The sequence below is a fragment of the Callithrix jacchus genome, chromosome 16, assembly GCF_049354715.1.
Source record: "Callithrix jacchus isolate 240 chromosome 16, calJac240_pri, whole genome shotgun sequence".
NCBI lineage: Eukaryota > Metazoa > Chordata > Mammalia > Primates > Cebidae > Callithrix > Callithrix jacchus.
Genome location: NC_133517.1, coordinates 16,394,502 through 16,411,261, shown reverse-complemented (window position 1 = coordinate 16,411,261; position 16,760 = coordinate 16,394,502). Strand labels below are relative to the sequence as shown.

Genomic DNA, 16,760 nt, shown 5'->3' with positions numbered 1-16,760 from the left:
CATTGTCAGCAGACAAGACAATAGGGACAGAGGGGACTGCGGGAACTGGCAGCTGCAGAGAGCAGGCCTAGCTTGCCAGATGTTTAATGTGTGAGGAGAAGCTGGAGATGTGCACCTGTGAACTAAACATAGATGTTCACTGGTTTCATCTGGCCTGCAGGGTGTGGTTGGCAATCTCGGTATCATCTTTTGCAAGCAGTTACATGCTTTGGATAAGGTAAGTATAAATCAGATGCAAAGCCTGCCCTCAAGGAGGATTCAATGGTAGGTCATAGAATATGTTATAGCTATACAGGGAGAGATTATTTTTGGTCGAAATTCTTAGGGAAGGATTTGTGGAGGAAACAGCATTTGAAATAATCCTTGAAGGATTAATAGCATTTGGATATGGGGAGCCTGGGGTGGGTGGGAAGAAGGGACAGCTTGCAAAAAGGATACAGATATGGGAAGTTCTAGAGGTCGTATAAGGAAAGGCGAATCCTTCAGTATGTCTGGAAGAGATTTGTTTATGATAAAGGGGGTTAACAGGAAATATAATAGAGAGGGTATGCTGGAGCAGATTCATGAGGGACCCTGGACAGAGGCTAAAAAGTAGAACCTTAATTTTTTTAGGATAAAGTCATGATTAGAACATTGCTTAAAGAAAATCAAGCTGGCAGCACTGAATGAGATGGGATCTGGGAGAGAGTGTGAGGCAGTTTGAAGGTTAGTACAAGAGACTCAACCAAAACTGCAGGCATTGCAGTATCAGTGGAAAAGGAGGGAAGACACAGGAGTGAACTCTGTGATGCAGCCTATGGAATCTCATGGGTTAGTTATGTGGAGCAGGGGAGTGGAGGGGATCAGTGAAGAGATGGCTGGGATGGACCCCCATAACTGGACCCGGTTTCAGATTCTGTCACTATATTTCTACCTCTGCCCTGGGCAAATTTCAAGGTAGCAGACAGAGTCCCTCTCTCCTAACATGGAGTCGAAGCGAGCATCACATTTCAGGGTGATCTGACCCGTCTATTGATCCTGTTTTCTCCTGGAGTATGGAGAATTTTGTTAAGGCTGCCACATGTATCATTTAGCTTCTCAGCAGGACAAATGGGTCACTGTCCCTTAGGAATCTTAACATTTAAGGTACACAGGCAAATTAAAATTAAACATCTTTGCGGTGGTATAAAGAGGAGTGTAAGCACAAAAAAAAATTCTAGATTTTTAGCTTGAGTGGTTTGATACTGAGGTGGTGAGAAAATGTCAGGGCGAAATTTCTTTTTCCTTCTTTTTTTTCTTTTTCTTTTTATAGACAGGTTTCATTCTGTTGCCCAAGCTGTAGTACAGTCATAGCTCACTGCAGCCTCCAAGTCCTGGGCTCAAGTAATCCGCCCGCCTCAGCCTCTCTGGTAGGTGCGACTACAGGCCTGTCACCATGCCCAGCTAATTTTTAAATTTTTAGTAGAGACAGGGGTTTTGCTATGTTACCCAAGCTGGCCATGAACTCCTGGGCTCAAGTGATTCTCCCGCCCCGGGCCTCCCTTAGTGCTGGGATTACAGATGTGAGCCGCTGTACCTGGCTGAGTTAATGACTGTCTTTGTTATTGGCTAACTTCGTTGCATTTGAATTACCTGGTGAGTTGCTGTGTGAAACTCACTTTGCTTGTGCTTCACTTTGCCAGGCCTGCTCTCTGTGCTGTTGTTGTGATCTTTACCCTTAAGAGCTGAAGATGTTTAGTAGAACTATAGCTTAAAAGCCAAAAACACTTTAAAAATAATGAAAAATTTTTGCTTTTAAGGCTTCGAATGTTAAAAAAGAACTAATTAATTCTATTTTGAGGGAAGTTTTAGAGATAGAATTGGAATTCCTTCAAAGTTATTCCGAGGTTATGAAGTCTTTAAACCCATTAAAAATGAACCCTTTGGGGATGGGCATGGTGGTTTATGCCTGTAATCCCAGCACTTTGGGAGACTGAGGCAGGCAGATCACTTGAGGTCAGGGGTTCAAGACCAGTCGGGTCAACATGGTAAAACCTCGTCTCTACTAAAAATACAAAAATTAGCCGGCCATGGTGGGGCACACCTGCAATCCTAGCTACTAGGGAGACTGAAACAGGAGAATCACTTGAACCTGGGAGGCAGAGGTTGCAGTGAGCCAAGATCACACCACTGCACTCCAGCCTGGGTGACAGTGAGACATCATCTCAAAAATAAATAAAATAAAATAAAATAAAAAACAATAAGTAAAATAAGAATGAACCCTTTGGATTCTTTGGGTTGTGCATCAGAGACCCTCTGCTGTGGGGGTTCCTCTGTGTTGGAGGTGTGGCTCTGCAGACTCCATCTCCTGGCCTCACCATCTGCAACCCAGCATGACGGCAGCTTTCGAACTGGTTAGGCTTCCCTTTTGTTATTCTGTCATCTGTGCAGATGCTGCATAAATAATACTTTAAATACTTTAAATTAAATAGTATTTTAAATACTGCAAATATGATCACGTTAGTCCCCTGGTTAAAAGCCCTCCATGGTTCCGGGCAGGAGAAACTCCAGCTCCTAAGCATAGGCACGTCTCCTCCTCATGCCCACCTTTGACTCGCTAACTTCTGATTTTATTCTCCAAGAACACACTTAAGCTGCTTCATATCTCAGAGCCTTTCCCAGGCTCCTTGCTCTACTCTGCATGCACTTTTCACCTCTCAGCTTATTCAAGACTCAGCTGAGCTGGCATTTTCTTGGGAACGTCTTCTCGGACTTGGTGATTCGCACTTGTTATTGGCTTGTCCCTCACTGGTTGGCCTCCTGCTACCCTTTCCCGTTCTTGATGTGTTCTATATAGACTATTCAGTTTAGTCCCTTAAGCAGTGAGACTGCCTGGTCAACACCGAGGCTGGATCTTTCTTGCTTATGCACTCAGTAATCAGCACAGGTCCAGGCATCGAGTTGGTCTAAAAATTTAGTGTTGAAGTCACATTAAAAGAGAAGAAATAAAGCTTGAGCACTAGCCTTTGAATTATCTGGTAAATTTGTTTTCAGCAAAGGATTGTAGAATCTTAGATAGATTTAGATAAATGTATATACATCAGATCTTTATGGGTTTTCAAATCTTGCAGAAGCTTCCTCAGGGAACTCTTTTTTATGTCTTATAAATGCAATTGCCAAGGCTGTGGTAATGGCATCAGTTTGTTTTATATTCTTTTCACAAGTTCCTTTTGTAAAAAAATTCAGCATGTCATCAGTAGGAGTTTCATGTTTTGTCATTGTAACTTTATTGAACCAGATGACATCATAACTCATACACCTGCCATGTAGTGACCCAATATTCCTCAGCAGAATTTGATATTCATAAATGTAGGAAAAGGCTATCCCTTCTGATATGATTGGTTTCTTTACTAAAAAAAAAAGTAAGCCGTAAAAAGGGAGAATAATGCCTGAAGAGGATGTTGCCAGAAGGATAAAACAGAGGCGCTATTTATTTTCAGTCTATAAACACAATCACTTTCGGGGGATGAACGGGTAATGCTCTTACCTGGAACCTCATAAAACTCTGAATTCAGAATCTTGTCATTTTTTATGGCATTATGTGGCCATGTGACTTTAGTGTGGTTTAACTTTGGATGATTCATCTGCAGCAACAGTGAAAGGTCCCCAGAGCCTGATTCCTGGCTGGCAGCCTCCTCTTCATCACCTCTCCCTGGAGAACCAGGCTTGGGCAAAACACTTCCCTTCTCAGTGTTCCTTTCACTCCGTAGAATATAACTATTTTATTGTAGTTTTATTGAGTATCATGACATCACAGTTAATAAACCTGCCATGTAGTAACCAGATATGACTCAGAAAAAATATGATCTTGAAAACTATAAATTTACACTTTAACCTACCAGAATGTAAGATCTACAAGGCCAGGGAATGTTGTCTGTTTTGTCAAAATCAAGGTATCCTAAATACTTAACACAGTACCTGGTATGTGTAGTAGATGACCAGAAACATACCAGTTGGAAGGATGGGTAAACTTTCCTGGGTTTTGAAGTTCTTCTTATCAAAACATGGGTTGGTGCCGTTTGAATTTCCACGGTGTTTCATTTAAACTGTCTCCAAGTTTAAGTGGAAGGCTTCATTGCCGTTAAGGAAATTTTGAGCATTGGTCGTGTGAGGAGTATATTTTTGAAGCATGGTGCAATTAGTAAACTGCTCTATAACAGAACAGTTTTTAGAAATACCATGTGCCTTTGTGTGTGTGCGTTCTGAGTGTATGTGATAGAGGGGTCTCGGGGAAGGAGTTTTAAAAATCCTCTTTCCCATTTCACTTATGCTTCATTTTATGATACTCCTCTTTCTCTTTCCTTAGCCACGTGGAGCTGAGCCTTTTCTAGGACAGTTTTATCGCTTTGTTTTAGAAGTGGCCTTGTAGAGCTCACCCGCTGGGGCCTTGGGTCTCACTGTTGTTGGAGTGACGAGGGGTTTATTTTCTGTTTTTTTTTTTTTCTTTTTGGTTTGGGAGGTGGGGTCCACAGTGGGTAGACTCCTGGTCTCCTTCCTGGTATTTCTTAAGACCAAATTTGGACAGCCAAGAGAAAGGAATGAGTTGTGAGATTATTTAGAAACATTTCATACATTGTTAAATCCACAGAATGGATGTTTATTGAAGAGGAAGGTGAAGTGAGCTTGTACTGTGGTTCTGAATATCTATAAACCTTTCTGATCCACGTATTAAAATGTTTTAGATTTTGCTGGGAAATAGGGTGAAGTGCAGTTCTCCAAGGAGCAACTTCAATTTATAAATCTAGAGTTAGATAATTCATTGTTTTGTAGTTCATACTCACAGTTACCAAAGTTTGTCTTTCCCTGTTCCTTCCTCACCCGTGGTACATGGGTCAGAAGATTCGAGTTCCAGGCCCTGTCCTGGAGCCTGCTCAGAGGCTGACTGCGGCAGGTCACACTCAGTCCCTCTCACACCGTTCTTCTGCTCTGTCTGTGGAGTTGGTGATAACACTCTCCCCTTGGATTTGTTGTGTGACCTAAATCAGACCAGACATGAGGACAAACACTAAAATCTAAAATCATGCAGGGCAATCTTATCCTAAAGGTCACAAATCTCACTTTCTCTTCCCCTTGATGTGACGTATATCCACTCGAAAAATTAAAGTTACTTCTTGCTCTGGATGTTCCTTGTCTTCGTTATTTGAGCTTGTAGAAAGCTTGGGAGCAGATTTGTAGGGTATGTTTAGTAAGGACTCCATGACCTCCATTGTGTCTTATAGCCTCATTTCTCCATTTGTTTTCTGCCTCTTTCTTTGTTTCTCTTTGTTCTTCTTCCTAATTTACTTTGTCTGACTCTATTGTTTGTACCTTGACCTAAGCAGCCTTAAATACTTTTTGGAACAAGCCATTAGATGAAGAGCCAACCAAACAAGTAAATATTGTTGCACCAGTTGGCTTTCTTCTCTTTTGAGTTTTAGGGTAAGGATGAATGACAACTCTTCCTTGAGAGAGGTGTGGAATCTTCTGTGTCCTCCTCAAAGGCAACTCAATTGTGAAGAACAATCTGTTTCAAATGTCTGCTTCTAGGAAAGGGAAGGTGTTGAATTTTGTTAGCTAAATAATGTAAAATTCTTAGCTGATACTGTTCAGAATTGGGAGTTGCTAGACGAAATATGACCTGAGTTAAACAACTTTTACTTGTGTTGAAATTGACCATTTGTTTGTAAGAAACTTTATTTCAAGTTGGTACATACGCTGTCAGGGAGGTTTTAACTAAAGAATTTTATTGCTTTAAGACGGGTTCTCATGCAAATGTATTTTTCATCATCCTTTAGTGTGCCCTTGTTGGGGATAAAGTTCTTGATCATATCCAGCAATGAGAAAGAGGCACATGGTCCTGTGGGATTGATGTTAATATTTTGAGTATTGTCAATATTTTATCGCAGTTTTATTTGGTGTCATTTGTGGTAATGAATGTCCATCAGCTATTAAAGTGTGATTTCACTGTTGATTAACTTAGTGCTGATCAATCCTCTTCATGAAAAATTTTGTTAGTCCACATACCTGTTGTCTAAATGGAAAGCCTTCTAGTACAAGTGGATGATCTGCAAATGCGATTTAATTTATTTATACGTCTACAGAATATTATTGGTCAGAGAGTCAAGCCATATTTTTGTCTCTTGATCAGTGCCAAGCTTAAGTCTCTAAGGGAGGAATTTGTTTTCCTTGTCTACTTCTAGACTGAAAACACACTGGAAATTTAAATATATATGTCATTACGAGTTTTTCAGAGTGTTTGAACTTCTACTATGTCTGAATGGCCAATACAAGAATGTCAGCCAAGCCTAAATAGTTTAAATTCACCTCACAGTTGTGATACTTTTCTCATTTGGCTTTATGAATTTAATCTGTAGAGCCTGTGAGAGCATTTTGGTGAAAAAAAAAAGTTTCTAATATTTATAATGCTGAGCTAATAAATGTGTGATCTTACTCAATAACATTTATTTTCTTTTTCAGTTCTCTCGGGAGGACCATTGCCTCAAGGGCATGAATTTGAACTGTACGAAGTGAGATTTCACTGGGGAAGAGAAAACCAGCGTGGTTCTGAGCACACGGTTAATTTCAAAGCTTTTCCCATGGAGGTAAGAAGAATGAATCAGCTTGTAAAAATCTTGTTTTCTGAATAAAGTATTCAGTGATTTACTAAAATCAAAGTAGTGCATAGCCCTTGAATTTTATCAGTTTATGCTAAAATTTAGAAAGTGCTGGATGCAACGGAAGCCTAGCGCAGCATGTGAAGCTTCCTGTCTACTCTCATGGCATGCTGTGTGCGCATGAGCACGTGACCCGAAAGGCACTCTACAGTATTAATTTTCACCCTAGTGTTTCTAATCTGGTAAAAATTCTGCCTCTGCAGATTCAGTAGTTTACTTTTATAGATGTTGTGAATAAGTGACGAGCTGAAGACAGACACCGTTGGAGAAACCACAACAGTAATGAAAAGTCTAGGTTAGCAAGTTTAAAATCGTGGGTTGGTTTTATTCACTCCAAACCACTGGGGGAGGGAGAGGGAAAGAGATTTTTCAAGAGTGATTCTTTTGTCCAGAGAATTCCCACCCTGACTTATGTTCTTATTTAACTCCTGCTCTTTCTTTGATACCTGATTGAAATCTTAGGTCTTCTGTGGGACTTTTTCTAGTTGCCTTCCTAGGCAGAATTAATTTCTCTCTCTCTGTGCTCCCTGTATGCTTGTTAGGGCGCTGCCACAGTGCTGGCCCCATGGGTTGTACCATTTAGTATCCACAGCATCTTTCTCACTGTCTGTGAGCTCCTGGGGACCGGAGCTCCCTCTCACCCCATTTTTACTCCCATCATTTGCCCAGTGCCAGGCACAGTTGAGACAGACAGTTCACGCTGGTGAAAGGAGGGGATGTTGGGTTCAGTCCAGGCCTTGATGATATTTCTAGGAGGAACCTCAGTTTACCCCAGAAAATAACCCTTTGGTGGCATATAGGAGCATGTTTTGGGAGTTGCTGGACTGTGCCAGTCTTTTCTCTGACATTCCCAACTGTGCATGGGCTTAATATTAAATATAAAGTTGCTCATGATCAGATATGACATTCAGTGCCACTTCAATGGCTGGAAATCATGGTTGTATAATTTTATGTCAGTAATACATGTATTTTAGAGGATTCTGTTGAAGTGTTTCTCAGCATTACTTTAATTATAATTTTAAAAATATCTGGAAGCTCAGGATATCTCTTTCATTAGAAAAAGACCTGAACTTTGGAAGTGAACTGTTCCATGTTTTAAGGCTGGAGAGGAAAAAACCCAAACCAGTATTTTGAAGAGTGGAAGAGGCGTACAGTGATGTGGACAGTAAGGAGAAGCATCTTCTCAGAGGCATTGATGGTGAAGGCTTTCAGCACTTACCTCTCTAAGAGCTGTTTGCTCAGTGCTTACAGACATCCTCTCCTTGCTACTGCCTATGATGCTTCTGTGTCCCTTCTGGCTCCTGTCCCATTGTCGGCCAACCTGACAAGGAAAAATTCACACCAGAAGACATCAAAAAGGAAAGAAGACACAAAATCCAAGACAGTTAACACCACTGGGTGGTGGGGCACAAAGTGAGGGGCAGGACCACCCTAGACTGTCAGGGCCTTTGCCCTGCCTCATTATTTGGGTATGAAAAGCCACTGAGTGCATTTCATCTCAGCCCCCAAAGACGGACTGTAGTAAAAGTTCTGGGGAGAGGTAGCTGCAAATGGGGAGGCAAGAACCTCTGGATGAGAATTCCATGGTTTTGTTTGTGTCATGCAGAACTTACAGCCATGGGAAGTGTAATTAGCAAGCTGCGCTCTTTACTCTGTACTCAGATAGCATTTCCAGACCAAACGTCCAGATTGGGCTGGTTTCTTTGTGGGGTTTCAACAGCTCTGGTCCATTAAGCACAGGTAATGGTTTGTTTCGATGAAGATTAAATCCTGGTAGTGAGGCTTTGTTTCTGCAGAAATATTTATATTTAGGATAATGGAATTGCTGACTATGATTTTTCCAAAATACGTAGTTAATAATATTTATATTCTTTTTTATCCCAGATTACCCCTGATCCAATCCCAGAGAAAATACTTGAATCAGACATCCGATGTGTGCTTAGTGCTGTATCCTGTTGAGTGTGTAAATGCTATGGGTGTGCAGAATTAGAAGGAGATCTCTGCAAGCCAGAGTTATTTGTTTATTGATTTATTTTTGTGGAGACCTTGAAAACTGAGGTGGGTTTTGAGAAGGAGAGGGCTCTCGTGGTGTGGGAAAAGAGAGGAGAGAGGGTTTCCATGTGGAAGAATATCCTGGGAGTGGGGATGAGTTGGCTCATACACAGTTAGGTAGATAACTTACTACGGGTCCCCTGCTCGTGAACTGCCACCAAGGGCCACTTCAAGCATAGGGCATGGCCAGCAGCTCAGTGGAGAGTAAGACCAGATACCCTTTTGGGTACATGATATTTTTTCCAGTTTTTTTTTTTTTTGAGTTCACTTTCCATATTTTGCTTACATTTTAAGTCTGACTTTTTTTTCCCTCAGAATCACATATCTGTGCATCTACCTCTTTTTTGTTGATCTTATTGAAAATTAAATGACTGGCTTGTTAAACAGACACCATAAGCAAATACTCTATCTCTTACATGGAACACATAGGAATGGCCTTTTTTTTTTTTTTTTTTTTTTTGAGATGAAGTCTTGCTCTGTTGCCCACACTGGAGTGCAGTGGCTCGGTCTCACCTCACTGCAGCCTCCGCCTCCCAGTTTCAAGTGATTCTGTGCCTCAGCTTTCAGGGTAGCTGGGATTACAGGTGCCCACCACCATGCCCAGCTAATTTTTGTATTTTTAGTAGAGACGGGGTTCCATCATGTTGGCCAGGCTGGTCTTGAATTCCTGACTTTAGGCGATCTACCCACCTCGGCCTTCCAAAGTCCTAGGATTACAGGTGTGAGCCACCATGCCCGGCAGGAAGGGCTTTTAACAGAAATTCATCTACCTCACCTTTTAGAAATTATAAATATAACAACAGCTCTAAAGAGATTTTTGATACTTTCAGTAGTCAGAACTGACAGGAATTCAAAGATTAACCCAATTTGTTTCTCTAAACAGTTTAACTGCAGCTCTTCACTAAGCAAGATGTATAAGGTATGCCATTCGTGTTTTTCCATCTTGGGACTTGTAGGTTTCAGAAACACACATCCTTCTGCAGCCATCCAACACTGCTTACCATGCTCTCATCTGGTAAACCTGAATTCTATTGTGAATACTTCAGGTTTATGCTTAAATGACAGTGCCTTAATAAGAGAAAAATGTAATCTTGCTGCATTTTTCCTCCTGTTACCCGAAAGGGTTTCATTGTGTTTCCCAGGGTAGATTTGAGCTGGTCTCAAGGGATCCTCCTGCCTCAGCTTCCCGAGTAGCTGGGACTATAGGTGTGCACCACTGCGCCCAGTTCTAGCTGGAATCCTTTTACATGATGTGTGAGTGTTTTACATTGTGATATTCAATCAAGACATTAATGTGAGTATAAGATTTTTGATTTAAGACAAGTTTGAGGTCAACTAAAATTAATTATTATGTGTTTGTTCTTCTCATGGCTGTGGAAGGTCCTTATTTTCTTTGGATTTTGTTGGATGTCTTAGCTTGTGAAGTCCAACTTCAGTGCTATATGAATTATTTGCCATTTTGCTAACACACTGCTACACGCCATGCATTCAGCGTTCCACTGGAACTGTTTATTCCCTTCACATTAACTTTTGTTACAGATATCAGGCTCCTGGGTATTGAGGGTCACAGGTACACATTCTACTTTCAGGCTGTGTATTCTATTTGGGTCATTTGACTGTGGACACTGCCATCTTTGTTGCTTCAAAGTAGCCTAACTCTGTGGTCTGTATGATTTTTGGTAAATTACGGTGAATTTTTACACATGAATAGCTACTCTCATAATTCCAGGGAAGAAAGTGTCTCAGACAGTTAGATTTTATTCTGGATCAATAAAAATTTTTAAAAAAGTGATGGAGAGACCAACAGTGTGTCAAGTTTTAATTTTTCCAATTAAGAACATTACTCTCTGCTGTCCTCATCATTTTATAAAGAGAGAATCTTTAACAGCCAAAGTCATGGACCCATAAATTGAATAGATTTAGATTTCTAAAAACATATATTATTTCAATTTTTCTTGCATCACTACAGGTGAATGATAGTTTTGTCAGAGATAGGCACTGATCCAGCCCACAGACTAGCAGGAGATCGTGTATGGTGAGCCTGACTTTCTTGCCTTTTGAGCCTAAAAGTCTATAGTTTAAGAGTGAATTGCCAAGAAGGAGTTCCAACCATATTGAGGCTGGACACTTACCTTCCTTTATATTTTGTTTAAAGAGCAGCTGTTGCTCTGTGTATTCTGGGAGGACTTAGTGATGATTGTGCCACATACCAGCTGTTGAGAGAAAGTTGAGTGCATTAGTTAAATAGAGAAAAAAATTATTGTACAGAGCAGGATGCTTTAATTGTGAAGAGTCTAGGCCTTGGTTACAAAATAGACCAACAAAAATATTCTGAAGACTGTATCTCATAATATAGTGCTAATCCTTAATACTACATTTGGGCCCTGGACCAGGTCTTCAGATAGCCCATATTTCTTCTTTTTCCAGGCAAATGGTAGCATTTGGTAGTTAGTGTTTCTTAGTAACAGTGAATGGTCTTTAAGGTTGCTGCTTCCCAAGTCATTTGCATGCTCACCTCACAGAAAGATTTATTTTTATCCACTTACTTTACTATTCTAAGGAGATCCCAGGAAGAGTTTGCCGGGTTAATAGTGAAATCATGACATTTCAAGTTATTTTACTTTGAGGAACATCTCAACTGGAGCTTCATGTTTGTTGAACCTCTTCTAAAATAGGGACTTCCACTGATTTCCAGAGAAATGGAATGGGATGACTTTATTTGTGAGTGAACATTCTGAAGATTGGATAAAGAAATAGAGATTTAAAAGGAAATTTGGCGGTCATCTAGTCTAAACTCTTATGTAACATAGGAAAAAATCTATGCCTTATAGGCTGTGAAGTTTCAGTGGCTTTGTGACAACAGAGGAAGGGTGTGTGTTGCAAAGGTGAAATCCCTGCTACCTCCAAGAACAGGGATAAGTGAGGCAGTGGATTTAGTAGAGAGCCTACTCCTGCCCACTTTACAGAGGTGCTCACTGAGGTCTGGGGAGGAGAAGGAGGGAGGTTAGCTCAGGGCCACAACCTCAGAATGGCCCATGAACCGACTTCTGCTCTAGGCAGTGCTTTTTACACTTTCCAAAGCCAGTTACCAGGAAAATCAACTCTAGTTTGAGATTTCATTTGTAGCTGTAGTTAATACTTTGGATTGAGGTTGCTTTGGGAGTAAAAAGAAAGGTTTGTATTAAGAGGAGTTAGGACCGACACTAAAGAAATGATTTGAAATTTGAATGTTCAGCTTTTCTGGGAAGTCTTATTATTTTGACCAGAAAAAAGGAACAACTTGTCTCTAAATATAATAATGATGATGATTATTTGGTATCCTGGACTCTCCCAAGGAGCTGGAAGATTGAGCCTGTGTATAAATAGATGAAGGGGTTAGAGCCTTGTGCAGTGGCCTCTCCAGAAGTCGTGATTGCAGGAAAAAAAGCAAAAAAATTGTATGTTTCCTGAATTCTGATGAATGCTTGCATTTTACTTCATAAAAATCATGGTTTCTGCTTTGATTCAGCATATTTATTTTTACATTTCATGCAAAAACCTCACAGTTTACTGTGTAGAAAATGAATTACAATGTTGAACAAATGTTCTTTTAACTGTATTCCCACTCAGAAGTGTGTAAGAACAACTTGACCTTTGAGAAGTCACTTTGAAGCTACTTTTGATTTTATATTTGTTAGTATTTCTTTTAGTAGCTCATTTTTTGTTGTTTGAGGATGTACAAAAGGTTGTTTTGGCAAACCAAATTTGAAAAAGAGCATTTATGTTACAGCTAATTTTATGAAATTTGTAGAAAAACTAAAAATTAATTCCTGTAAATGAGTATAATATATAATTAATGTACAGTTAAGGTTATAGATACTGCAGGTAGAAAATATTTTAAATTGGGCTCTGAAAGATCTAAATTTTACAGAAAATACATTTCCTGTCAATATGTTTTCAGATAATAAATAGCCTGAGATTTGAATATATAGTTCATAACTGGGGTTAATCTAAATAACACATAATCATCCATTCATTCTTTTGTTTATCCATCCATCTGTTCATCCATCCATCTGTCCGTCCGTCCATCCATCCATCCGTCCATCCGTCTGTCTGTCCATCCATCCATCCATCCATCCATCCATCCATCCATCCATCCATCCGTCCATCCATCCAAAGTATTTCATCTTCAGGCCCTGGACTAAGTGCTAAGGAGACAGCTATGAGTACAACAGACAATGCAGTTTTCAGACAGTGGGGGAGTTCAAATGCAGTTTGCGGTTTGTCTCCTATTTGTTTTTTTCTATATGGGCAAGTCTTTAGCACAGGAATGCTCAAGTCCTGGGCCATGGACTGGTACCTGGCCTGTTAGGAACCTGGCTGCACAGCAGGAGGTGACTGGTGGGCCAGTGAGCAATACCTCTTGAATCTGCCCTCTGTCCGATCAGTGGTGGCATTAAATTCTCGTAGGAGCATCAACCCTATTGTGAACTGTACATGCAAGGGATCTACGTTGCACACTCCTAATGAGAATCTAGTGCCTGATCATCTATTACTATCTCCCATCACCCCCAGATAGGACCGTCTAGTTGCAGGAAAACAAGTTCAGGGCTCTCATTGATTCTACATTATGATGAGTTGTATAATTATTTCCTTATATATTATAATATCATAATAATAGAAATAAGATTGTTTCTTAAGAGTATAATAAATGTAATGTGCTTGAATCATCCCAAAACCATCCCCTGTCCCCAGGCTGTGGAAAAATTATCTTCCATGAAAATGGTTCCGGGTGCCAAAAAGGTTGGGGACTGCTGCTTTAGAAGATATAGTAGTCCCCTCTTTGTGGAGGATGCATTTCAAGACTCCCAATAGGTACCTGAAACTGTAACTAGTACCAAACCTACAGATATTAATACTTGGTTTTTTCCTATACATACATGTCTGTGACAAAGTTTAATTTATGTATTAGACACAGTAAGAGATTAACAAGAACAATAATAAAATTATAACAATATGCTAACATCACTACTTTTACACTTTAAGACATTGTTAGTAAAATAAGGGTTACTTGAACCACGAGCACTGTAGTACCATGACGCTGTATCTGATCTCTGAGAGACCTCTTAAGTGGCTGATGGGCATGGAGTGTGCATAGTGTGGAGACGCTGGACAGAGGGAGGATTCACACCCTGGGTGAGATGCAGCAGCGTGGTGTGAGATTTCATCACACTACCCAGAATTTATAATGTATGAATTGTTTATTTTCTGCAACTTTCCATTTAATATTTTTGGACTGCAGTTAACTGAAACCATGGAAAGCAAAACCATGTTTCTGTCACATTCCCCTAAGCTGCCTGTGCAGTGTGCAAATTCAGGCCATCAGAAGCTAGTTAGAGGAAGATTTTGAAGACGTTTCTTAGAACGCAGATATATTGTTTGAGATGTGAATGACTGTCAACCACACAAAATATTTATCAATGAGTATGCGAAAGGCATTGTGCTAGGGATAACCAGTCATGGTTCATTGTTAGCTAGACTATCTTCAGTAACCCAACAAAATTAGAATCGGTGAGATACGGGGGAGGAAGTGTTCTTGATGGGGAAGAGTTAAGAAAGGAGTAGGTTCTGAAGAGCCGCTAGAGAACCTGGGACCCCCGTGGCTTCCTCCCTCAGGACTGTGGCAGTGTGGGAGGAAGTACGAATGATGTAGTTGGTGAGTGTAGGCTTCAAAGTTGGAAAAAACCTAGATTTACATCTAACCTCTGCAATCTTAGGCAAGCTAGTAAACCTCTTCCAACCTGTCTGTAAAACTCATCTATGAAAAAGGGCTAAACATTAGCTCGGAGGTCAGCAAAGAGTAAACCCTGCTGTGTTTCCTATTTTTAGGAAGAGATGGAATATCAGAGTGGGATTGTGATTGTGATGATAAAAATCTTGTCAAAGCATCCTGACGGGGATACAAAAAGCTTTTTGGGCTGGGCGCAGTGGCTCATACCTATAATCCCAGCACTTTGGGAGGCTGAGGCCGGCGGATCACCTGAGGGCAAGAGTTTGAGACTAGCCTGGCCAAACTGGTGAAGCTCCAGCTCTACTAAAAATGCAAAAATTAGCTGGTTGTGGTGGTGGGTGCCTATAGTCCCAGTTACTCAGGAGACGAAGGCATGAGAGTCGTTTGAACCTAGGAGGTGGAGGTTGCAGTGAGCCAATATTGAACCACTGCAGTCCAGCCTTGGCGACAGAATGAGATTCTATGTCTCAAAAAATAAATAAATAGATAAATAAAATAAATTAAAAATAAATAAATGAAACAAAAAACCTTTTTGTTACTATTAAATAAGAAATGGAGAGGACATATATATATATAGAAATGGAGAAAATAAAGTCAAGTTATTTTTTGTTTGAAACTTCTTCCCTGTCTAGTTGAACATATTGTCTTTTATAAGTCTAATCAGTTATGACATTTCCAGGTTGTTGTTCCTGACACCTCTTTTTATTTAAATGATGATTATGCATTCATATCCAGAAAAATTTGTGTTGTCACTTCGTTTTGTAAGGGAAGTAAGTATTGCCTTGAGAAAGATAATTGGGCAACAGTACGATAAAACTTCTCATTGAGTCAAAGGGTGATAGGAGATTTTTAACTCTGTAAGTTTTTAAACTATAAAAACCATATGTTTTACTTTTGTTGTTTTTCTGGGTATTTAAGAATGACAGTTTAAAATGGCACAGGGGTGTTAGTAAGGAAATTGCGTCCCTGCTACTGCTTTGCTGTGCTTGAATATATTTTCTCTGAGCTTTGTAGGGCTCCATACAACAAAAATTCGTTGTGGAAGCCTAGAACAGCATACTGTGACCCCTCTGAGACGCTGAAGCTTTTTGTCACAGGGTTTGTTCCCTAGGCAGCACCCTGCTCTGGCAATGTAAATTCTTATTCAGGGAGACTGCATTTTGTTTGCAGTTCACCATTACGTTTGTTTTCTGACTTTTCAGCCTCTATTCCTTCATTAGTACATAAGGATAGTAAAATTCTACCTAACCTTATACGACTCAGGGAGAGACTGTAGAAATTAATAGTGTAGGCTGGCTGTGGTGGTTGACGCCTATAAGCCCAGCGCTTTGGGAGGCTGAGGCGGTGGATCACCTGAGGTCAGGAGTTCGAAACCAGCCTGATCAACATGGGGAAACCCGTCTCTACTAAAAAATACAAAAAATTAGCTGGGTGTACAAGCACATGCCTGTAATCCCAGCTACTAGGAAGGCTGAGGCAGGAGAATCTCTTGAATCCAGGAGGCGGAGGTTGTAGAGAGCCAAGATTGCACCATTGCTCTCCAGCTTGAGCAACAAGAGTGAAACTCTGTCTCAAAAAAAAAAAAGAAATTAATCGTGATGTTGGAAGCACCTTGCACTGAATTTCTCATGTAGTGGTGGGAAATGTTAAACAAAATCTGATACTCACTTGAAGTGCTTTCTGAAAATAATTTAAGAGCATTATTAGGTATGTTAGATGTAAATGTTGTACCATAGGCCAATATAGTTTTGTTCTTTGAGAAACCTGAAATGAATAGAACTTGATTTTAAGTCATTGAGTATAAACATTAAGTACAGAAGGAAGACATTTATTCTAAGGCCTGAAAAATGAAAGGTAGACCCTTTTTCATAAATTAATGTCTTCACTTGGGAACCCAAAGGCAAGTTAATTCTCTAAACTCAGCTTGATGAATCACTTAAACCTCTGGATGATAGAGTTTATTCAGTAGAACCAATTTATTTGGCTCCAGAGTTAATGCATTTCCCAGGAATATTACTTAGGAACTATAAATTGGTGAGTTCTCAGAGGAGATCCAACACAGAGAGATGCCTTCTCCCTAGCCTGAGTTCTGAACAAATTAGGAAATCAGGTATTCTTAGAGTCATCATCAGATGGAGAACAGAACATCACCTCTATTGTGGACAGAACTACACTGGAGACACAGCTTACTGTGAGAGAAGAGTGTCTCCCAGAAGTAGGCAGGGACGGGGAGGGTAGGGTGGGGAGCGGGGATGTTCTAGGTAGGA

At 40.3% G+C, this 16,760-nt stretch overlaps 1 protein-coding gene across 2 annotated transcripts in view; it reads left to right on the top strand.

Moving 5' to 3' along the window:
• Positions 1 to 16,760, top strand: part of CA8 (carbonic anhydrase 8) — a 93,736-nt gene that overhangs the window by 10,687 nt on the left and 66,289 nt on the right. For both annotated transcript variants that reach the window (XM_054246779.2, XM_078353567.1), the window contains exon 3: positions 6,475 to 6,599. In XM_054246779.2, coding sequence (XP_054102754.1) covers positions 6,475 to 6,599 — 125 coding nt within the window. The remainder of the gene's footprint in view (positions 1 to 6,474; positions 6,600 to 16,760) is intronic.